The sequence below is a fragment of the Agelaius tricolor genome, unplaced genomic scaffold (assembly GCF_023055355.1).
Source record: "Agelaius tricolor isolate 1412-34295 unplaced genomic scaffold, bAgeTri1.0.p SCAF_17, whole genome shotgun sequence".
Taxonomy (NCBI): Eukaryota; Metazoa; Chordata; class Aves; order Passeriformes; family Icteridae; genus Agelaius; species Agelaius tricolor.
The window spans coordinates 10,052,118-10,071,878 of record NW_027269277.1 but is presented as its reverse complement, the minus strand read 5'-3'; the positions used below and the strand labels follow the sequence as shown (position 1 = coordinate 10,071,878).

Sequence of the window (19,761 nt, the reverse complement as noted above, 5' to 3'; positions counted from 1 at the left end):
AGCTGTGTTTACAGCATGAGAATATTGGTTGGAATTGCTCACTTTAGCCACAGGACTGCTATTGAGTACTATAAATTATTTACCAGATTATGTCACATCTCATATATTTTGCAATTAAAACTTAAAAAGGAAGAATAATTCCTAGTTGGTAAGTGCAAAGTTCCATTTTTTAACTGAAGGGTTGTTTCCACTTGCTTTAAACTGACCAGTATGTTTGTAAACTAAATTTCTCTATAATGCATTCAAAGCATAAAGCAGCTTTTACATTTAGAGGTTTCTTTCATAAAGTAGATTTTTTTCTTTTTAATGCCTGTTCACTAGTACTCGTTTCTTGAGATGAGCTTCAACCTTAATTAATTATGACAATATCAAGTACTCCAGCCCTTTTAATTACAATAATAGTGTCTCTGTCGCTATTCTGTCCAAGCAAATTTGGTAGAAAATAAGAGGAAATCACTTGAAGTTAATGTAGTCTTTGAGGTCATAGGGGAGTACTCAACAATCCCACTGTGTGCCATTCTCTTGAGGCTGTAAAGGTCTCCATAGTCATGGTGGAAATTTATAGACTGCTCAAAAAAACACGTAGAAGCAGCAGGTAAAAGATGGCTCCTGACATTACAGGCAGGAAAAGGCTTCAAAATCCAACTCCTCTACACAACTTTTAGCCTTCAAAGGAGTTCTTTCTACCATGTAAAAAAGACAATAAAGTGTAAAAAGGGAGAGTTTGGCAACCAGTAAATAGAAAATGCCACTGATCTTATTTTTGGTGTTTACAAACACCTTATCCCATTTGTTTTTCTTGTCATCATGATTTTAATAAGCTATAGCAAAGCTGTTTAACTGGTAAAAATGGAAACTAAACTTCAAGAAAAGTACAGAGAAAAATTTAGTACAGAACAGTACTGCAAAGATTAATTTTAAATCCTAGTCTACTTCATATAGTTTTCAAAAGGTTAATTTAAGTCAACTCAGATTTATATCGATTACAATCTTCTGCAAAAATAGCAAGTTTTTTTAATTGTGTTCCATTTTTTACTATACTCTAAGCATTTTAGTATGCAAGGCTTTAAGCATAAACATGAAGAGTTTTCTAACAGCTGGTCTATTAAATCTAACGACAAGGATGACAGAAAATGTGTCTACAAGGAGAATATAGAGTGACCCCTGGTTCTCTGCAGTTTCTGCATACTGAACAACATGTTTATTTAAAATCTAGAATTCTCCTTGCAACTTTTTTCGTAGAAATGTTTTATTTAAAAGTCATCATTTGGCTGGCCAGTGACTCCTGACCTCAATCCAAAGAGCAAAAATGATTCTTGATATTTTCAACAAACAAATTTTATAGTGGTGATACCTTGGGATTAATTGCTTTTAGCTCATCCTCTTACTCATCTTTGATCATACCACTGCCCTCTCATTCCCTGTGGTTCCTAGGACTGGGTTTCACATCTGTTCCCCAGCTCTGGGAATATCACTGAGCATTGTCAAACCCACCACAAACAGAACTGGCCCAGGTGAGAGGAGGAACTCACTTCACAACTTTGTTGCAGCAATCTTAGGTGTTAGTTAATTTTACCAATATTAATAAAATATCTCCTGAAAAAATAAGAAGGGGGGATATATTTTGCAATTTCTTTAATCTAACTGGGCATATAGAACCCAGCCACTTTCCAGAAATCTCCTCCTCCCCCTAAGAGGAGCACAGTAGTTGTTAAAAATATTTTCTGAGCACCTAAACTCTCAGCCTGTGCCTGTCTCCCACCATTTCAGTAACCAGCAGTGTGATTTAAAGGCTCTCTATCTGGATTTTTAGTAAGGCCCTACTGCAGGCTCAGGACACTAGCATGGTGTGCCATGTGCTTAAAAATTTTCTTCTAACTTGAAATTAACTTTGCACTGAAAAAGAAACTTAAAGTCTTACTAGATAATAAGATGCAGCTCAGTTTTCAGATTAGAATTTATGATCCCCACCATTTAATTAACATATGTAAATATTTTTTTAAATAACATTTTATAATCTCAATAAGGCAGTGACAGTGCATGAATTATGGTGCATTAATTCATCCCTGGTTGCACTGACAGTGCTTGGCCTTCTGCCTTGCTCCTGACAATAGAGTCGGCATGAATTAAGGCACCATATTTCACACCTTCGTATTTCCTAAGGTTTAGAAACAGATAAAAATAACCAAGAGTAGGTATTTGTGCCTATCCAGAATTGCCTGTGATTCACTTTGCTGCAACTCATAGATTTGTTTTCAGTGCCAAGAGTACTAGGAGGTATCAGATATAGAAAAATGATCTTGCTTTTGATACTAATAATTACAACTAAGCTGAATTCACTCCAGTTAGCTTTGTCCTGAGTGGTTTGCTACTGATGGGCAGATCAACTGCCCCAGTGCCAGTCTCTGCCCCAGCTCCCTGACCCATAACTCATTGGTCATGCTCTGTAGCAGGACACTGGTGGTGTTTTGAGCTGCTCACACCTCTGTCCTCTTCAGATCTCTGAGCTCATGTCTTCAGATTAGTAGAGCACAATTGTTGTGCTGCTGCAGAAACTATCAAGAAAAAAACAAGTTGACTTTGATGCTCTTCTCTTCTGTTTCAGTACAAGTCCTGCACATAAATATTATTTGGCTGTTGATCCAGTGTCAGAATCCCTTTACTTATCAGATACCAACACCAGAAAAGTCTACAAAGCAAAGTCCCTCACTGAAACAAAGGATCTGGCCAAAAATGCAGACGTGGTGGCAGGAACAGGTGATCAGTGCCTTCCTTTTGACCAGAGTCACTGTGGGGATGGTGGAAAGGCGGCCGAGGCCTCTCTCAACAGCCCAAGAGGTAAGAAAAGTCTGTGTCTGGGGTACTTAGGGTTGGTCACCTGTATTTCCTGGCATTAGTGAGCAACTCAGATGCAACTGGATGTACAGAAATGTGTCTGTGGCAATGATTTAATCAACTATGAAGCCAAATCGCTTCATGAGGCTTACTCATGTCTGCCATATAGCCTTTATGAGAGATCAGCATGGGCAGCAGGCTCCAGCTAGAATTCTCTGACTACTCTTCCCTGTCTGACAGCACTCCTCTTTCATTACCTTTCAATTGCAAGGTGGCAACATTTAATTATATGTAACTCTGAAACAAATTATATGGTTTCAAAGTCCATTTTTCAGATGTTATGCATCAGGTGAGTGTTGTAATGTTAACAGAGCTTACTCATACACAGTAAGTCAGGGCTGTTCAAATCAGCGAGCAAAATTGAGTTTATTTGGAACTCTAGTTCGTCCTTTCTTATTAACACACTGTGCAAAAGATGAGCATCTCCCCTGCTGCACATGAAATAAGCATTTTCCTGCAGCCTCCTCCTGCAGTGTACATCCAGTATTGTCACAGGCAAAATGCATGTGAAGCCTTGAATCCCCACCAAAGCCACAATTAATCCCCTTGCAGTGTGCACTAGAACTGTGATAAAGTCTCTGGATTTGGTGCTCTAAAGCAGCTGATCACCCTCAGCTCCCCCTGAAATCCTTGGAACAAAGGGTACTCAGCAGCTCCCAAGGCAGAGCCCTGCGTGGGCTGAGCTGCGCTTCCCCTGCGCCTGCTCACAGCTGGCTCCAAGGAAGGGCTTTGATTCTTTTTCCTGAGCTAATAAAGGAAGGCTGTACATCAGTAGGATATTAGAATGTACATCCAGGCAGAAATACGTCTAAGACAAGCAAATAATCCTGGTTTAAGGTTTAGCAAGAGACACATTGTAATTATAGAGTGACTAGTATGTCTTTAATGATAGAAGGTAAGTGTGAGGTAAGTACAAATAAATGTTGATCTCAGGCAGCTAATTAATGTAATGAATCACTTCTAAAAATAGTAGAAAACAAAGGTTTTCAGATCCTTTATCAGGAACGTGTGATTCTATGAAAGTGATCAATGTTTTATTTCTGATTACAATTGATGATATCCAATTACAATACAATCAGTTGTTCCATCTTTTTTTCTTAGTGGGAAATATGTTGATGAAAATGTTGTGATACACTGTTTACTTTAAAGATACTCATACTTGCTTCCTTAATAGAAGGTTCTAGTCATAAAGAAATGAGGAGGAATAAGAACAAAAGTCAGGAGTTCTTGGGCAGACAGCAATTACTAAAAAGAAATGGTGGGCAGACAATGACTCTTCTGTTGGCAAATTCAGGCAATGACTCCCAGGTGCTTTAGATTTATGCATCTCCTCTAAATAACATCAGTTTGAAATGATCCAATTTGTTAGGTTTTTATTTTAATCTCAAGTAAGTCTGGACAGCCACATGCCCTTTTGTGCAGGCCCTAACAAAATTCAGCATCAGCTCGTGGTCCCCAGCAGTGGGATCAGTAACAGCCAAGTAGCTACAGGTCCTTGTTTTCCCCTGAACTGAAAGAGGTTGAATAACCCTGGAAAGTAGAAGGAGGTGTTTTCCTGGTACCCATAGATCTTTGTTAAGAAACAGAGATGTCTCTCATACTTTACAGTTTTAGAGATTCTTTTGGATCACTTATTTTCCTTGTTCTTGAAATATTTGTCAAGTCAGAAGATGTCATAATTTTATTGAAATTGCATTCAAACAGTGTAAAGAAAACTTCCCTGTAGGAAGCAGGAAATTTTGACAAAAACTACTCAACTATGTTTAAAAGTCCTTAGACACACAGACACACAGTTTTATATAGCATTTGACCACAGAAATAAATGAATTGTTTCTGGTTTTATACCTCTGAGATTTTTACAGTGCAACCATAGGTCCCAGACACAGTAATTGCCAAGTTATTAAATCTAATAGCTTGCATTATTCAATAAATAATTTGTATTTATTTCTTAAGCTGATACATGAATATTGCTAGCTATTTACTTTGCTTGCATTCTTTTTTTTTGTCCTGAGTATTCCTTTTTCCCATTAAAAATGAAAAATTATTTTCCCTCTTACTTGATAGAAAGATAGTATGTGAAAAAGGACTCCATTTAGTGGTTGTTTGACCTTGGTTAGTTATATCTTAAAAGTTGGACTCTAATTTTTGCTAATAGCTGCTTGTATAAGCATATAAGGGGTTATCTAGAGTATAAGGAGTTATCTAGTTACCTCTTTTTCCATTTGCAAAATTGATATGAAAAACCTACTGTGTAACACTTGTGAAACTTAATCCTGTTTGGTAACATCCTCAAAGCTTTGTTAATAGGTGGAAATTCAAATTCTCTTTCTTACTTACTTTTCTGGATGAAAGTTGCTTTGAAAAGTGCTTTAACTTTTCTGAACTCATACCCATTTTTCTAGTTCCTTGAACATGCAGGGAGGTTTGAGGAGAGTCCTACATTGTTATTTAATTATTTCTTTCATCAATGTTTATTTTCTCATTATCTTTATTTGGTAAGACTGTCTTTGCCTAGTGACCAGGAATTAAATGTCAGACAGGAAAATACAATGAAGTAACACTAATCAATTCTGATTTCATCTTTCCACAATTTTCATTTTACAGATAGCCAACACATGTAGCTTTGTTCAGTCTGTTCCCAATTCTCTGTGAAGGACTGGAGATGGGGCTTAGTGAAAATTAATCTTACACTATTGTATGTTGAGCTGACTTTGAAAGATGCTTTCAAACATGCATGGCTGATGTAGTTGAAATTTGAACTTCAATATATTATTTTTACTGCAACTTTCTTTAATTCTGTAGAGATCTCAGACTAATGAGTCATGTAATAGATGACCAAGTACTTAAGCAGAATGTGAAATGATACAAGGTGGGGACATAAAATAAGATCTGTGACAAGCTGAACACATTTATTACACAAGAAGATATTGAAAATGAAGAAGTAACTACACAAGATATTAATCATTGACTGAATTCCAATCACTTGAACTTTACCAAGTATCAGATTTTAATTTTGGGGTGGGGAATTCTGTTTGGTGGGTTTGGAGATTTTTTTAATAGAAATAATTTATGGCACATCTAGTTGCCAGCACTATCTTTTGAACAATCTGATCAGTATTTATGGTAAGGTACTTGAGGATCATGTTCTGATTTTAACTGGATTAGTCATCAAGTATTGGAGCAGTGAGAGGCACTAAAATGAGTGGAAATACTTGGGACTTGTGCAAAGCCAATGCTTGAATCAACACCATTAAACACTTACCTACCCTCCCCTTCTGAAATCAGTGGGCTTTAGACCTGTAAATAGATTTGACTTTCTAAGCATAATTGACAGAGGCAGTGAGAGTTGGAGACAATCAGGTTACCACTTTCTTGCTGAGCAGCAGGGTGAGAAAAGTGTCCATTAACATCTGATTTCATTGCCTTGTGTCTGTGAGCAGCACTCACCCAGGACAGCCCTGCTGGAATGCAAGCTGTGTAACTTCTGTGAAAACAGTAGGTGCCTCCAGTGATGCCACCCTAAACATCAGGGTGATTTACACCTTTTGGAAACCCAAGGACTAAATTTAAAGATGTAAACGTTTAAGGTCCTGCAGTGTCTACTTTTTGATTCCTGGGTCCAGACCAGTGTCTGGAACTAGGTGCCCACACTGTGCAAGCCATGTCAGTGCCTCGAGGAATTTGACTGCACTCTGAGTACAGAGAACTTGGATGCACTGCAGTGACCTCACTGCAGGTGCAGTGACCTCAGAGAAAGCACATGGGGAATGGAGAAGGTTGGAGTAAGTTCTAAATCCAATGCACAAAAATACCTTATCCACAGCTGTAGGAAAGAACTTTTTCACTCAGACCAATGGCCATGAGATAAAAACACAAATGAAGCATAATTTAAAAATCAGTTCTTCAGTGTAGTTTTATCTATTTTGCTTGCAATTACTTTACTAAGGAAATATTCCTTTAAGAAATCATGGTTTTGAAGATGTGTTCATCCTAGTAGCTTGCATCCTGAAATAATCAGTTTTGTTGCTCCTCATCCTCAGCAATACATTCTAAAGGAAATAAAGTTGTAAGAGCTGTTCATACTAAACCTTTGCTCTTGTCAAGTGGCAGTAGCCCATTTAGGATTGCTCCTGTTCAGCTGGAAGATTCCTTTTACTTTCAGTAGGATGCACAACCAAATTCCTATTACAGCCTTTTGTGACAACAGACACACTTGCCAAAGGTAATGATTAATGCTATTTTTCCAGCAATCTTTGCTATTCTGTAAATTCCTAAGACCTTTTTAACCTTTCCATAGAAGTCAAAAAGGAAAGTAGAATGGGTTAGATTTTTCATTAGCAGTATATAAAGTTAGAAATAGACAAGCCAAAGTAATTTTCAGCCTCAAGTCATTGTTATATATGCATCATAAAATCAGCAAAAAAATACCAATCTCATGTATTTTTTAATTCATTTAAATTTATTCCTTATTTTTCTTTTCAGTGGCCTTAGCCACCTATGATTTCCAAACTATGGGAAACTTGTAGAACATTATAAACTTTTTGGATAGCAGGTTTTTCTCCTAAATTTCATCCAACATTCATCTGAATTCATAAATCATTCACTTTTCCATTCACCCATGTCAGCAGGATGACCCCAGTCATCATGTCTCAGGCTGGAAGCTGAACATTTTCATTCACAGTCAGTAGTTAAAAACACTGTGTGCTCCAAGGCTACTGATCTGCCTCTAAAGAGAACAGCACTCAAGTGCAAGTGCTGAAGTCGTGTTCCAACTGACAAAAACTACTGAATATTTTGCAGCTAGTGCTGAGACAGTAAGGAAGTAAAGATGACAAAGATCACAAGGCAACAGACTGCAAATCACTTGAATCATATTTTGAGTGGCGTATTATGGTAACCTATAAATAACTAATTGCATAAAATTGCTTTAGTTCCTGGATGGCAGCTTTAATTAAAAGCATCGAAGACATTTAGAAGTTTAGAAATGGATGGCATGCAATTTGCCCTTTTAGCACCATAAAATGGTAATTAACCAATTTGATTCACTTCTTCCTATTAAAAGTTTTATGAGAATCTCAAGTTCCTTCTAAATACAGTTGTTCTTCAGCAGAAGGTGGCATTCTCTTTTATCCATCCTCACCAGTAGCTGTAGATGGTGTTTTAAAAATTCTTCAGAAGTTTAATTAGAAGTTTTCAATATAGAATGCTCATTTGTAACTTTTCAGCTGAGCAAAAAGTGTAAAGCAGAATTTCAAGAAGTGGGAAACATATAGTTCTAGCTGCTCCTTATTGACATGTTTGAAAAGGATTTGTTCCCAAAAAAAGCTTCTCTTAGAATGCAAGTGTGGGATATGACACAGGGTAAAAAAGAAAATATCTTAATAGGGTATTTACTATATTACTTTTAATCCATATTTTTAGCACTATAAGGTTAACTCCTGAAATGCCAAAATTTCTAGACTGAATGATCATATATATTTTGAATTTATACCTATGATAACTACACAAAAAGCAGTCAGTTTGCTTTCTGAGTGCTATTTGCATTTATAATGGTGTATGTATGTGCTCTAAGGCAGAGCTGCCAAGGGAAATAACCCTTTAACCAAAACTCTGGAGAGCAAATAACAGGAGAGGTTAGAGTCATGTTTATCATGGGTGTACCCAGCTCCTGTACTAATTATTATTTGTTGGAGAAAACAGTTATATAAAATAGTCTTTCTAGTAATAATACTTAGTCACCACATTTGACAGCATTACTGGCAGTTAATTTTTAATGTTAGTTAACAGAATTCAAATGGTACTGATTAAAAGACCTCTGAGTGTTATAAATATTGCTCAAAAATGTCTGCATGTAAATCCACTGGAGATAGATCTTCATAAAAACTACTGTTTCACATTCAGGTACAAAATGCAGTCCTATGTAGGGCATTCCCAGGACTAAAATATGACAAAAACAGTCCTGCAGCATGAGCATCTCACTCAGCAAGACTGATACTCAGCTCTGAGTCAAACAATGAGACTAAATCCTGGCACAGATTTATTTTGTCCTTACCCAGCCATCAGTTTTTAATGAGCAATCTGTATGTAAGCAGGGTAAGTCTGTCATATGTGCAATAGGTCATAGGTCCCTTTAGTGCCCAAAGACATCATCATTTAGGCATAGAATTTAGTGTTACAGTTCCTTAAAAAAAGAAAAACAGATTCAGACCCAGAGCCTGATACAAAGTACATCTCCTTCTCTGGAAAAAAAAAAATTACCTTTCTTACTCACTCAATGGTTGAGCAATGCTCCCACTTGCACTCAAGTGCAATTCATTACCCTCAGCATGTGCATGTTTCCTCCCCCAGTTCCTTGGTGATTAAAGCACAATTGCTGTGCTGTGTGTGATTTGATTCTGCACCACACTGTACGTCAGAAAAGGATTAAAATAAGCTCTTGGAGTACAGATTATATGTAGCATCATGTAAGATGTGACAGGAGCATTAATGAATCCAACTCTAATGAATAAATTGGGACAGTTTAGCCACCAATCTGTATTGTTTTCCAGTGGATGCTTTATGTAGGGTATTTGTCAACAAGACTTAAATGCATAAGTCATTTTTTGAGGTAGGTAAAGTTGTGTTGTTTTACTGTAGAGTCATAAGCTCTGGAAGCAGTCATTGCTGAACATCTATACAGTCAGTGGTACTTGAAGAAAGTGGCTTATTAGGAAGTACCAGGAATTTAGTGCAAATACTCAAGAGATGGTTTTATTTATGCCATTACACTGGCTTATATCCTTCCCTTGCAGGCAAGTTGCTTTTCTGCAGTGGCTGAAGGGCTAGAAACACTAGAAACATTAAAAGATCCTTGATTTTCTTATATAGTCAGTGTTTGAAATCCATTCAACAACACAGCTGAGTAGCTTTATTTCATTGCAGCATAATTTTTGATTTTTATATAATGGATGGTTTGCAGCCAACACAGCCATCTGTTCTCAGGCAAATTGCGCAAAACAGAAGATGCACTTGCCCTGGTGACAGATCCTGGCCTTGTGCTGTCTGTGCTGTGGATCTGATCCAGCTGAGAAGCAAAGCTCACCGTGCAGCACCTCCCCTCTGCAAAGGCAGGCTCAGACACAGCCCATTGCTGCCCTTCCCACCCACAGCAGGTTTCTCATTTCAGCTTGTGAAGCACACTGGAAAGCAAATCAGATCCCATCTAATGTCACTACATGATGCAGGATCAGTGATAGAGGTACATGGGCCCATCCCTTCCCAAAGCTGGAGTGCACATGTCACCCCAACACCAAAGCAAACCTCTTTGCTTCTCAGACTCACTCTTTACCTCAGCTCACCTTCAGCCTTTTAGGTTTGGACTTCTCAGGAACAGATGACAGCCAGGAGCTTGCCAGTCATTCTGGAGTTTCCAAAGGTGCAGTTACTTTCTAATTAAAGAGTGAAGATCCTCTAAGGGAGCCAGTACCAAGGAGTCACGATTTATGAGCTCGCAGGCTGGCAGGGAGTCAGGCTCTGAGACTGTCTGCTCCTCTTTCAGCCTTTTAATAACCTTCCAGTTTTACCCAGCTGACCCATCCAACCCCCACCAGATGATTTCAGTTCCCTAGGTGACATCTGTCCTGCAGAACCTTCAGCCATCTCACATAATGAGGAGATAGAGCCTAACCCTGTACCTTGGGCACTTAGCAGCCCATGGGCACTTTTTGTCCTGGATGGAGGAGGTGACAGGATGGTGAATACCCTCCTCTAAGGGCATTTCACAGCCAGATGGAGACATTGCATTGGTAATTTAAAGAATTAGTTTCAATTCCCAACACTGTGCCGATAACCTGAGAGCTGGATGCAGTAGGGAGTGTTGCACACTAAAGTTAACTGCTGTGGCTTTTGGATTTTTCATGTGGTGATACCCTCAGAACGTTCTGATCATACCCTCAGACCTTTGCAAGGTGCCTGAACATCACCTGTGGTGAAGAGGCACCTCAGAACCAGTCATGGGCAGTTTGTCTTGGGAGCCTGCCCCCAGGTGTTAACACTGCAAGAGAAAGCATATTACACTCAGTTATGTGTGCAACTCAAACTCAATCCCCAGGCACTTCCAGCTGCCAGGTAAAGATATGTTTAGGGGCTTGGAGACACCATCACCCCTCTTCCCAGTCCTGAGATGCATGTTCTGCATCAGGGTTTCCTGGTCTTGCCTTTTCCCCCCAGACTGCTTAATCTCCCTTTCTTCCAGCTGTAACTGCTCCTATATATCAAACAAAAAATCCTTAAGTACAAGGAGTTGGGGTTGGAAGCTGAGGAAATTCAGTTTGAGGCTATTTTTCTTTTTTAATGGCATGTGGAATTGCTGTATGGGATCCTAAGCTGGCCTGCAGACAAGTATTTTGTAAACTCAGAGTACATACAGCCTTCAGTTGTGCTAAATGCAGGGGACAAAAATCAAGAACCATATAAGCCACTGTCCAGACCATCTGTTCAAGTCCTCTGCCTTTCATTTCTGTGTAGCAGAACATAAATTCATTATTAAAATAGCTTGGCTGTGCACAGCAGCTGCTGTAATTGCAAAGTTATGCAATTTTAAATGGGAAATTAGGAAGTAGTTTAAAGCAAGAAATTGAGCGGTTTTGGTAGAAAGGATTTCACAAGTCTAACATGAATAGAAGTGCTCTTCTAGTTATATTTTCAATATTTGAGGGAAATTAGATCTTACTTACAGTTCCAATGCAGGAAGAGCTGCAGAGGAGCTGTTAAACTGAGGCAGGACAGGGCTGAGCATGAGTTGTGGCATGAGGTGCTGGTGGGAGACAGCAAACCTTCCATTCCTCAGTTTCCCCACTGAAATGCAGAGGACCATGACCTTTCCTGTGCAGAGCCCTGGAATTGCAGTTCCATCCCTGGCATTTGAGTTCCATCCCTTGTGCAGTGCAGTGCTGCAGGAGCTGCTGCAGATCCAGGAATGGGAGAACTGCCCCAGCTGATGACCACAAATGTCATGAGCCTGGTTCCAGTGCAGGACCATCATTTTGGGCAGCACTGCACTGTGATCCATCCTGCAGCACAGCTGCTCCTTCTGCCTGCTGAGTAGAGCCTGATCTGCCCACTTGTATGTACAGCCAGTATCAGAACAGGTCTCTTTGGCCTTCTGTGGGTTCTTCTTCCTTGCTCAGACACTCTTCATCATTCAGAGACTGCAGCAATTTAAAAATTGTCTGTGCATAAGAATGAAGAAAGTGAAATGGAAATGAAGACAAATCAACTGTAAGATAAGTTTTTAGAAAAGCTAATATTGCCCACTTGGTGATAGACATTAAGTTGTTGAAGAGCCTTGTTCTCTGTATGTAAAATTACATTAAAAGCAAAGCCTCTGCTGTTTTGTTTTGTTTCATCCTCACATGTTCCCTCTTTAAGTCAAAGCTAATCTGATAGATGGGAATGAGCATTCCATATACAGTTTGTCTAAGCCTCAGATAGTAATGGGTGGGGGAAAAAAATCGTACTTTTTTAAATTGGCAGATTTTTGTAGTGTAAGAAGAGAGGAAACATTTTAAGCTGTTACTTTTTAATCCAGATAATGCCAGCACTAACACTCTTCTTACTCTTCCTCTTCATCCAGGTATCACTGTAGATAAGCACGGATTTATTTACTTCGTTGATGGTACAATGATACGGAAAATTGATGAGAATGGTGTGATCACAACAATAATAGGTTCAAATGGCCTCACATCAACCCAGCCATTGAGCTGTGACTCTGGGATGGACATCACTCAGGTAGACACCTCGTTTTTATGTGTTGTCACTTTGATACACATTGTAGAGACAGATCACCTACTGTCTTGTACCAAGATTGTATATCGAATATGCTGGATGAGGCAGATCATTCTGAATGGCACCGTATGGAGTAGTTCTTCCACTCACATGATTATTTTAAGGTGTATAAATGGAAAACTACACTTGGTTGTTTTTTTTTCCCAGGAGATGGCCTGTGAATATATAGAGAATATATATACATTCTTAGGTAAATACAAACTGCTTTAAAAAGTTGCTTGCTACTCTGATCTTCTAAGAAGGTAATCAGAAGTTTAAAGTGCTTTCCTTTAGTCCAGCATTCAGCCTGATTTGCTTGAACTAGTAAATGGAAAAAAATAGATATTCTGTTTACATCTAAATCTCTCCTAAGTCATGGAGGAGAATTAGAATAAGTAATTACACAGCAGCAATATTGTGGTGAAACTATTGCATTTCCATTTCTCAAAATGCTTTTCAGTTCTTATATCAAGAGCAAAAAAAAGAATAGTGAAAGAAGTAGGAATAAAAGAAAGAACTCATCACATCTCTAGTTTGTGCTAAAAAAGAAATATGGATAATAATGGAGAAACAAAAATGGTACTCTTGGCTAGTCAGTGAGCCATACCTACAGACAGCACAAGGAAGGACTTGGCCTTTGCCAAGAAATAATTGAATTAATCAGCTTCAAAACAGGGGAGAAGCTGTACTTGAAAAAATCTTGAGGCATTCAAGTGACATACTAAGCTATTATGGACTGTGTCAGCTAATAACCAAGATCAGGTTAATTTTTCATTTCATTTTCTCCCTGCCCTTTCCTCCGTCCTTCACAACTGGAGAATCACAGTTAAAATTCAATGCATAACAATGGTAAGAGCTTGTTGCTTGTTTCTAAGTAGATTTTGAGTAATAGCAAATGACTGTGGTGTTGCATTCACATACCTGAAGAATGTGTGGTCAATGTTTTGGTTAGTTCTTATGAAAGAAGGGTCAAATGAAGGGATCTAATGCTGCTGTCGCAGAAGCACTCAGGGATTTTGTTACTAGAATCAGAACAGGGAAAAGTGTCTGTGTTCCATTTCACATGTCACCAAATCACAGAATTCTTATGGTTGGAAGGGACCTCTGGAGATCACCCAATCCAAACCTCCTGCTGAGGCAGAGTCACTTGGGGCAGGTGACACAGGAATGCATCCAGAGGGTTTGGATGTCTCCAGAGAGGGAAGACTCCAAGACCTCCCTGGGAGGTGTTCCAGTGTTCCTGGTGTCCAAGTGCTCTGCCACACTCAACAGAAAGAACTTCTTCCTCATGTTGAGCTGAAACTTCTTTCTCTTTTGTGTGTTTACTGTTTCAGTAGACCCTATGTGTTTGCAAATGTGGGGAGGGTAATCTCAGCCTCCCTGTTCTAATACAGACAGGCCTTTGTATTCTCTCAGGTGCAGTTGATGTGCAATTATTCCATATAAAGCAGAACAGAGTCAACTGGCTTAGTTGTGCTAAACCCAAACTTCAATTATTCTGGTAATTGTTTTAAGATTAAACAGCTTCTGGGCACCTTGGCTCTTGCTCTGCCCCTGGCCTTGAGGCCAGCCTGTCCTGCAGGTGCTGAGCAGCAGCTGGCAGGCAGCAGCATTCCTGCTGCACTGCTGCCCACCAGCTGGCAGGAGCTGTGCTTCATGGAGCCACAGCTGCCTGCAGCACATGCACTCACTCCTTGGATGCATCTAACAACTGCCTGGGGCACCCCTAACCAGATCAGCTATCTCTGAGGTCAGGGAAGGGTGCCACGTGCAGCATCTGCTCCCTGCCTTCTCCTTCTGGATCTGCACTCTCAGGCTCTACAAATAATTGCTTTATTTGCCTAATGTAATATGTGCTGTGTATTTGTGTTCAAATTTTTGCTGATTTTGCTCAGTAAGAAAATGTCTCACTACATCTCAAATTGGGAGTTTTAATCGTTTTCATTTCCTTTTGAAAAATGCGACTCCCCGTTAGCAAATAAGTCTCAGCAGGAGGGCTGGCAAATTTAGAAATTTTTTTTTTTTTATTAAATTAAAACTGAATTTCAAAAGTAAACATTTGGGGCTGAAATCAAATGTGCTGAATGTGTAAAGTAGATTTAAGTAGCCCTAAAATCCTAGTTCTTCTTAGGATGGCTACTTGCCAGAAACCAGTTTCATTTAGCTCACCCAACAACATAGTTCAATTCCATGGAGGATGGGCTTCTACAAAGTCATAGGTAAGTAGAAAGATGTCATAGAGCAAATCATTCTTCATTCATCTGGGGTACAGTCTCCTTTTCACAGAAGCAGGAATAAACCCTTTTTTTTTTTTTTTTTTATGAACACTTCAGATGTTTCCATGCTACAAGAAAATATGGCTGCATATTTTGCAAAAAATTTCAATTTTGTCAGTATTCTGGGAAACTGAGAAATGGCCTTACCCCTAAATTGAGATAGTCTTCAATTAAATTATGAAGGCATGACAGTAAATATTCTAAAAAACATAATAAATTATGGATTATAAACATATTCCTAAAAAGTGGCCAGTCTCATTTTCTAAGGGTAGCAATACTATATAATTTTCTGTATATTTTTCACTCATAAGGGAAGTCACAGTGTGGACACTGCAACATGAAGCCTTTGGAAGCATTTCTTGTTTGGAGGATTTGTTTTGAGGGGATTTAAGTAAACCTCTTTATTGAAGTTCCACAAAATCCACGCCCTTGAGATATTTCACATACGCAGTAGATCATAGACATGGAATAAATACCGAGACTGCATGTTCTGAAAAGTAACTGTATCAAATTTGCTCAATCATCTTCTTCTAAAACTGTTGCTGATAACCAGAAAAGCCTATGGTATAACCACACCCCCTTGAAGTCAAGCATGTTGATCTGGAATTATATCAATGAAAATAACGGAATGATATTGTCACTTAGAAACAAGTGTATATCCTTGCAAGACTGCTGAGTTTATTCCAGAATGGCATAAACATAAATGAAAAATGCATTTGGCCCATCTCCACTTAAATTAGTTTTTGGCTAAGTTACAAATGGCATTTAAATCAAGAGAAATGTGGGTTGCTCACAAATTGTGTATATAGGGAGACTTAGGAAATAGGTTAATAAAATCATTTCTCAAAGCTAAATTTGTTCTGACAGTAAAATCAACAACTTGCCCAAAATCAGTATTTCTTAATTTACTGAAGTACAAAAATGTACTCTTGGAGTAAATATGTAGAGTAACTGTCTATTGCAAACACCACCATAAATGACAAGCTTTAGCTTTAAGGCATTCACTTTAATAAATGAGTTGATTATGAAAGGATTTAATCATTACTTCCAATATCAGTTTTCATGGTATTATTCTTGGTAATTGTTATGTGTTTGTTATTTACCACCTTCTCCTTCTTAAGCATAATATTCTGCATTCATAACCAGGGCAAGAAAGGACAGATGGGGCTGAAAAGATTATAGGTTGTGGGAAATAAATGACCAAGCTCTAATTACTTTGATCCCATACTTCACTGGGGGCTTTTAATCTGAATTTAGAAGGAAAGGGACACTCAGTTGAACTGTTTAAATGGTGCACCAGCATTCTCAGTACTGTTTCAGCCTGTTCAGAACTTGGATGACTTTTGTTCTCTGCACAGATCATTTCAGTGTTCTTCAATTAGTTAATAGAGCAAACCTAAAGAAAATGGCTCTTCAGAGCTCTGCATGTGAATATCTGTGTGGATGTGCTCAACACTCACTATTGATGCCAGGAGCTCAGCAGGCACCTACATGGTCATGAGCCACAACAGGAGTGCCAAGGGAAGGGACTTGGATGGAGAGAGAAAGAAAGGAGATGGGATCATCATTCAGTTTCACTGCCTGATGGCTTTGGGCTGGATCCTTGTCTAGACCAGAGGCCTCTCTAGATTGTTTTTTATCTCACATGTACACACTCTCTTCGTGTTTGCACATCCCTAGGGTACTCTGATATTTTTTAGCTAGTTTATTGATAGCAGCTGAGAGCACATTGTGTGGGTATGTGTCTGTCTGTCTGTCAGTCTGTCTGTCTGTCAGTATTCTCCTCCTCACAGTAAATTAAAAGCTTGGGCCAATTTCAAACAAATTTGTAGAGAAACACCCACCTTCACAGCAATTAAATTCCTACATGTTCCATAAAAAATATTAATCCAGCTGGAGGACAGAAACCTAAAGTGCCCTTTCAAAAGGAAATATTGCAGCATAAGCTTTCTTTTATTAAACTCCAGAGATTCTACTCAGGATGTAATAAATGCCCCATTCACAGAAAACTTCATTTCGCACTTGGATCTTATTAAACTCCCAAGCCAGTCAGCCATGCGACAGAAGTCCTTAGGAAACCAGACTTCATCAGATCCAGTGTTCTTGGAAGTTATATTGACGTTGTGGGAGTTTTTGTGTGAAAGTAAAAACACTACAGCTCATCTTGAGTGATAAGCTTTGCTGTTCTGCCTCCAATGCTACAGTGAAAGCTGAGAGAATGAGCAGATATTTCTACCATCTTGCAATTTCATCCTGTATCTTTCCTCCCATGAGAAATATGTGGGCTGAATTTCCACTGCTCCAAACCACAAGTCATTTATATCTGTGTGAGTGGCTGCAGGTATTATTTGGGAGCTGTTTAAACCAATCTCGAGCACAGTCACTGCAAATACAGAGACCAAACATTTGCAAGTCAACAGAAAATGAATCCCAAGAGCTTTTTCTTTGCCTGTAACCATGGTCTTGTTCTTGTGCTTATGTCAGTCCCACTAGGCACGAGTCTGTGCCAAAGCAATAGCTCCGACCTGATTGATGGTGTTAATAACTGTCACCGCTGTGTTCCAAAATGAAAGGTCTGCTTTGAAGACTTTTTCTTGACATTTGCACTTCATCAGCCTTTGTTCAGCAGTTCTCCACGTGAGGGAACCATCTATATTGTGTTGCCTCACATAAACTTCAGTGACACTGCAAAATGTTTTGCTCCCTTATAAAAATGTGACAGTGTTACTTACGTAAGCAATTTGCTTGCACAGGTCAAATTAAAAGGCAGAATTCTAGAACAGGGTTTAAAGGGGACCCATGCATGGCAGGAATGTTGTGTCCTGGACAGCCTGCTTTGAATGATGGAGAAGAGGGGAGAGGGTAATAAGTGATGCTGTTGATGACCTACTTGAAATAGTGAAGTGAGAGACAGACTGCTGGGAAGCAGGAGTGAGATGAGCAGAATTGCTTGAAAATGTATTCTATATCTCAAAAATGCAAACGCTGACATTGCTCCCGCAGTCACAAGTGCTGCAGGCGCTCCCCAGCAGCATCTGCACAGGCACAATATGCTTCAGTGGCATTGTGGAGCCTTTTGAGCAGAACAAAAAGCTCCCAGGACATGGTGACCTCGCTTGAAAGCAGCAATGAGGGTCTGCTCATCGGAGCAAGCACAGCCTGAACAGAACTTTCACTGGGTACATTTGGAAGAAGGAAAGAAATATGTGAAAGACAAAAATATGATCTGATGACCGGGTGAGACCAGGGGAAGCGAGCTGCCAGAAAAAACCAAATTGATTTAGGCTGAAGTACTTCTAAGCCAGGTTGAGAATAGAATATTGCAGGGCAACTGCAATATTACATGAGGCTGATTAATTAATTAGTATTGTAGGTCAGAACACGCACCATTGCTTTAGATATTTCTTTACGTACCTGCCATTATAAACTGCATTCTTGTAAAAGCAGAAAGAAGAAAAGGCACCTTTTAACATTAGATGCACAATATTCTAATTGTGCCATCAAAAAGGGACAACTGTGTTTTCACTGTAGCAAAGTATTGCAAAACCACTCCTGTTCTTCCTTTCCTTTTAGTCCTCTACTGTGTCTTTTGATACATTATTCTAGCTGTAATTAATGCAGCATAAATATTCCAAATTGCTGAACAAAAACACACAAAGCAGAAATAACAGTTAATAGGCCCTTTTATTTTACTTGTGGTCTTCCCTTACAGAAGAATTTCAGAGCTTTTTTCTTTTTAGAAAAGAACTCTATTATTTTTTCTGGGTCTTGCTGGATGAAGGAGCCCACAAAGCTGTTAGTTTTTTTTTCCAAAATGAAGTCATCTTGTTCTCTGCTTCTTTTTACTCTACTGCTTAATTTCATGTTCTTTCTTCTCTGGCTTTGCTGGAGTGGAAGTCGTGGCCCCAGCAAAGTCAGCAACTGTTTTGCCACTGACTTCAGTGGAACCAGGACTTTGCCAAGCTTAATTGAAAGGGTAGTGAGAGGTGAGTGTGCAGTAAGGAGCAGCTGTATCTCACAAGAAAGTATGTGCTTCTGAGAAATAGACCAGAACAGGTCTTCACTGAGGCATTTTCAAACCTTTTCAAAAATGAGCTGTCCCTCCAATTAATTAAGTGTTACTCTTCAGAAGCTGTAACAAAACTGTTCCAGCCATAATAGCATATGCAGGAAGAATCAGTCACTAGCATCCATACTTCGAAGCAAAACCAAGCTGAAAGCCTTTTTAAAAGAGGATCTTCGGGTATAAGGGCAAATATCTTTTCCCAGGGGTACAGGATCAGCTAAGTAGCCTCTCTTCAACAGAAGCTGAGAGGAAAGAGGCTCATAGGATTAGAACCGCAGGTGAAAAAAAGTCTGAGAGCTCATAAATCAAACTTGGAGGTGTACAATGTCATTTTTTGAATATCAGACAGAAAGTAGACTGGTTTCGTCAGAACTAATTTATATTCCAATCAAATTATTCTATCAGTGAATTTGAAATTAGTCATAGACACAAGATAGCATCCGATGAAGTCATACTGCAATTTCTCTCTTAAAGCCCAGATATTCTGTTTGTATTGAGCACCTGCAAAGCAGAAATTTATTTCAATTATCTGCCATAAATAATCCATTATGACTGAGTAAAAGACTATGTACATTTTAATGAACTCTCCAGCGCTTGCATCCTTTCCTTTGATTGTTGAGGCAGTATTAGACACCTGATGGGGAAGTGAAGGAGACTCTGCTCATGACTTCCCTCTTACTTCCTGCTACACAGACACAGGTTTTAATCCTTTTTTAAAAA

General features: G+C 39.0%; 1 protein-coding gene across 5 annotated transcripts in view; it reads left to right on the top strand.

The window, feature by feature from the left end:
• TENM1 (teneurin transmembrane protein 1) overlaps positions 1-19,761 on the top strand; it is a 775,104-nt gene that overhangs the window by 714,390 nt on the left and 40,953 nt on the right. For all 5 annotated transcript variants that reach the window (XM_071442431.1, XM_071442433.1, XM_071442434.1 and 2 more), the window contains 2 exons: positions 2,606-2,838; positions 12,509-12,663. In XM_071442431.1, the coding sequence (XP_071298532.1) occupies positions 2,606-2,838; positions 12,509-12,663 (388 nt within the window). The remainder of the gene's footprint in view (positions 1-2,605; positions 2,839-12,508; positions 12,664-19,761) is intronic.